Source organism: Aplysia californica, unplaced genomic scaffold (assembly GCF_000002075.1).
Source record: "Aplysia californica isolate F4 #8 unplaced genomic scaffold, AplCal3.0 scaffold00686, whole genome shotgun sequence".
In the NCBI taxonomy this organism is placed as follows: domain Eukaryota; kingdom Metazoa; phylum Mollusca; class Gastropoda; order Aplysiida; family Aplysiidae; genus Aplysia; species Aplysia californica.
Window position 1 is genome coordinate 134,406 of NW_004797956.1, and position 3,219 is coordinate 137,624.

Below are 3,219 nucleotides of genomic sequence, written 5' to 3' on the forward strand. Positions count from 1 at the left end.
ACACACACACACGCACACACACATACACACACAAACAAACACACACAAACACTCACACATACACACAAGCACATACATACCTAAACACACACACACACACACACACACACACAATCACACACACACATACACACACAAACAAACGATGCACATACACACAAGCACACACATACACAAATAAACACACACAAACACTTACACACACACACATACACACAAGCACACACATACGCAAATAAACACACACAAACATTTACACACACACGCACGCACACACACACACACACACACACACACACACACACACACACACACACAAAAAAAAACCGCTTGCAGGATGACACAAGAATCCGCTGCCTGGTATTGTCCTACATTTTACCCCGCTTGGAGCGCGAAGGTCTAGGCGTGCTGGTCGGAGAGCGGGATTTTGAGGCTGGCCACGAGCTGACCCTCATCTGTCGCGTGCTGGTGGACAGCCGAAAGGTGCTGGTGCTCATGTCCAGGGACCTGTTCCAAGACAGTCTCCGGGAGTTCGAGGTCAACATGGCCATCATCCATGAGGTCAAGAACAGACGCCGATTTCTTGTTCCCGTGTTTGTCGACCGGGTAAGTCGCTTCATCATCCAGTGCCAGATCTGTGACAGACATAGGCGATCATGGTTCTCCATTCATTCCTTTGCTGGGATGCTCTAAAAAAAACTATTTAAAAAACTACATTTCCCTGATTTTTTCCCCGTTGCCCATTTGTTCAGGTTCCCAGAGTAGGTCGATGTATGTATAATTTACTCCATCTTTCTTTTACGCTTTGATTCTTTTAAATATTCTTTCATTAATTTTATTTATTATTCCATAATTTATTCCTTTAATCAGGTAATTCGTTTATTTATTTCTTTATTCTTTCTCTCTTTTACACTTTGATTCTTTCAAACATTTACTTATCAGTTTATTTCTCCATAATCAATTTTATTCATTTAATCTCACCACGGTGTCAAACATTTTGCTACGGTTCCAGGTAGAGGAGATTATTCAAAACTGTCCTCGAGAAATTCACGCTTTCCTGGACTCACAGCACGAGAGATGTCTGCTCTACAGTGAGAACCAGCGGTTCTGGGAGAGGTTACTCGATGACGTAAGACACTGAGGTTGTCCACACCGGTACCGTACATGTCGGACAAAATAGGGACAGGTCCGGGCGCGTTAACAGCAACCCAGAGCTGCAGCCACAGCGATGACAATAACAAGAACAGCAGCGGTGACAACAGCAGTGAAAACAACAGCAGTGACAACAGCAGCAGTGACTTTTCCACGGACGGCTATCCTTTAAGTTTGTTTGATTTTTCTTTTTAAATATGTAGAGGTTTTGCACTTCTGTTATTCAATATTAACGGCTGCTTGCAGTGACATATTATGTGTTTACACGAGGTTGTTTCCTCGTATTTTCTTGTAATACTTATTTATACCTCTACCTTTTCCTCCTCTTTTGCCTTTGAGCGTCGATGGGAGGTGCAGTTTTCTATGGTAGGCCAACTCTACAAAGCTTTTTCAGTTAAGATGTTGTAGTTCCTCAGGATTCTCTTGAGCCTGAATGCTTGGATTTACAGACTCTCGAGGCTGGCTGACCAGGTGACTTTCCCGACAGGTGGCCATAACATTTCATTCTTTGCTTTCCCTGTGAACTACAGACAGGACTCCGTACCAGCAGCAGCTCGTATTTCCCTTGAATATTCTATAAATAACGCGACTGGTATAATTATCTTTGCTTTTTTGCCATTGTAACAAAAGTGTTATTGTTTTAGTTTTCGTAAGAGTTTTACCGCATTTGCAACACAATAAGGTCATATATAGGTGCCGAAGAGTAGATGTGTTACATGTGAGTAACATATACAAAAAAGAAGGAGAGATAAGGACGGACGGTAGATGTTTGATAGGAAAGATCCTGCTCTACTATAAAATTTTAAAAAAAGAAGGAGCAAACCACACCAGAGCACCCACCTACCACCTACAAAGTGTTACTGTGATGACGGTGACAATAATGAAGGGTTAATGGTGTGTGTGAAACTTAACATATGATTTATATTTTTCGTTTTGTTTGTTTGTTTGTTGTTGTTTTTTTTGTTTGGTTGGTTGGTTGATTTTTGTCCGTGTGGTGTCAGAAATCTGAGTCTAAACTCGTTGAACTTCTGCATGAACAGCTGAAATTTTCCAAGACGGTCATCCATGTTTGAGGAGACAAGTGGTTTCTTTGACTGATGGACGTATTGGGTAGTGTCATCATAAATAATATTATTAGTAAAAACCCAGGGTGGAGTGGGAAGTTAGTGGTTCTTTGTACAAGTGATGTCTTGGACAGGTGGACGTCTTGGGCAGTATAATTACAGTAAAATGATAAAATGCACATGTGCGGGGGGAGGGGGAGTGGCTGTTTGTACAGATCTTGGACAGGTGGCTATAAGAGCAGGTTCATCATCACCATCAGCATTGTTGTGTAGTGTGCGAAAAAACAGAAAGTGGAAGGAAGGGATAAGTAGATAAAGAAATCCAATATTTCATCTGTATAATAATAGTCTCAATAATCTCCTGGATTTGAAGTAAATAAAGATTTTTGCTTTAATAAGATTTGTTATTGTGTTTTTATTTGTTACAATTATCTAGAAGATACTCTTACTGAGACTAACTGCAGAGGAACTTTGGGACTAACATTGAGTAACATTTGAAACCACTTGAGGAAAATAGTGAGTGGGTGAGTATTAGTACATATTAACTAAATAAATTATGTCTGAATTTGGTACGAAAGTTCACTGACTGATACGTATGTCTCCAAGCTACTTTCCGCTATATAGACCGCTCTGAAAAAGAAATATTAAACTCTAAGTCATTCATTAAGTATAAGATTATCAGTTTCTCGTATATAAACTCTAGGTTATACATTAATTATAAAATTATCAGTATCTCCTATGTGTATGGCTATTTTCGTCGAAACAGACGGTCAATTTAGTTGTCTTCATGTAGCTTCTTTCATGGCTAATTCATCCTATGTTTGAAGCACACATTTTGTCGCAGTGCTTGCATGTCAATGTCAGTGGTGTGGATCGAAGCTCTGTATTTCCGCTGTTTTCCTTTCGTCGTTGGCGCTTCTCAGGAGGGGGCAAAGTATGTGCAAGGGGTTGGGGCAGAAAGTGGGGACGAAAGCAGACGACAGAACAAAATTAGTGAGAACGG

General features: G+C 40.5%; 1 protein-coding gene across 1 annotated transcript in view; it reads left to right on the forward strand.

Moving 5' to 3' along the window:
* Window positions 1-1,855, forward strand: part of LOC101850511 — an 11,078-nt gene extending 9,223 nt beyond the window's left edge. The window contains exons 3-4 of the mRNA XM_013088105.2: window positions 337-606; window positions 1,013-1,855. Of these exons, the coding sequence (XP_012943559.1) occupies window positions 337-606; window positions 1,013-1,141 (399 nt within the window). The 3' untranslated portion in view covers window positions 1,142-1,855. The remainder of the gene's footprint in view (window positions 1-336; window positions 607-1,012) is intronic.
* Window positions 1,856-3,219: the final 1,364 nt, after the last annotated feature.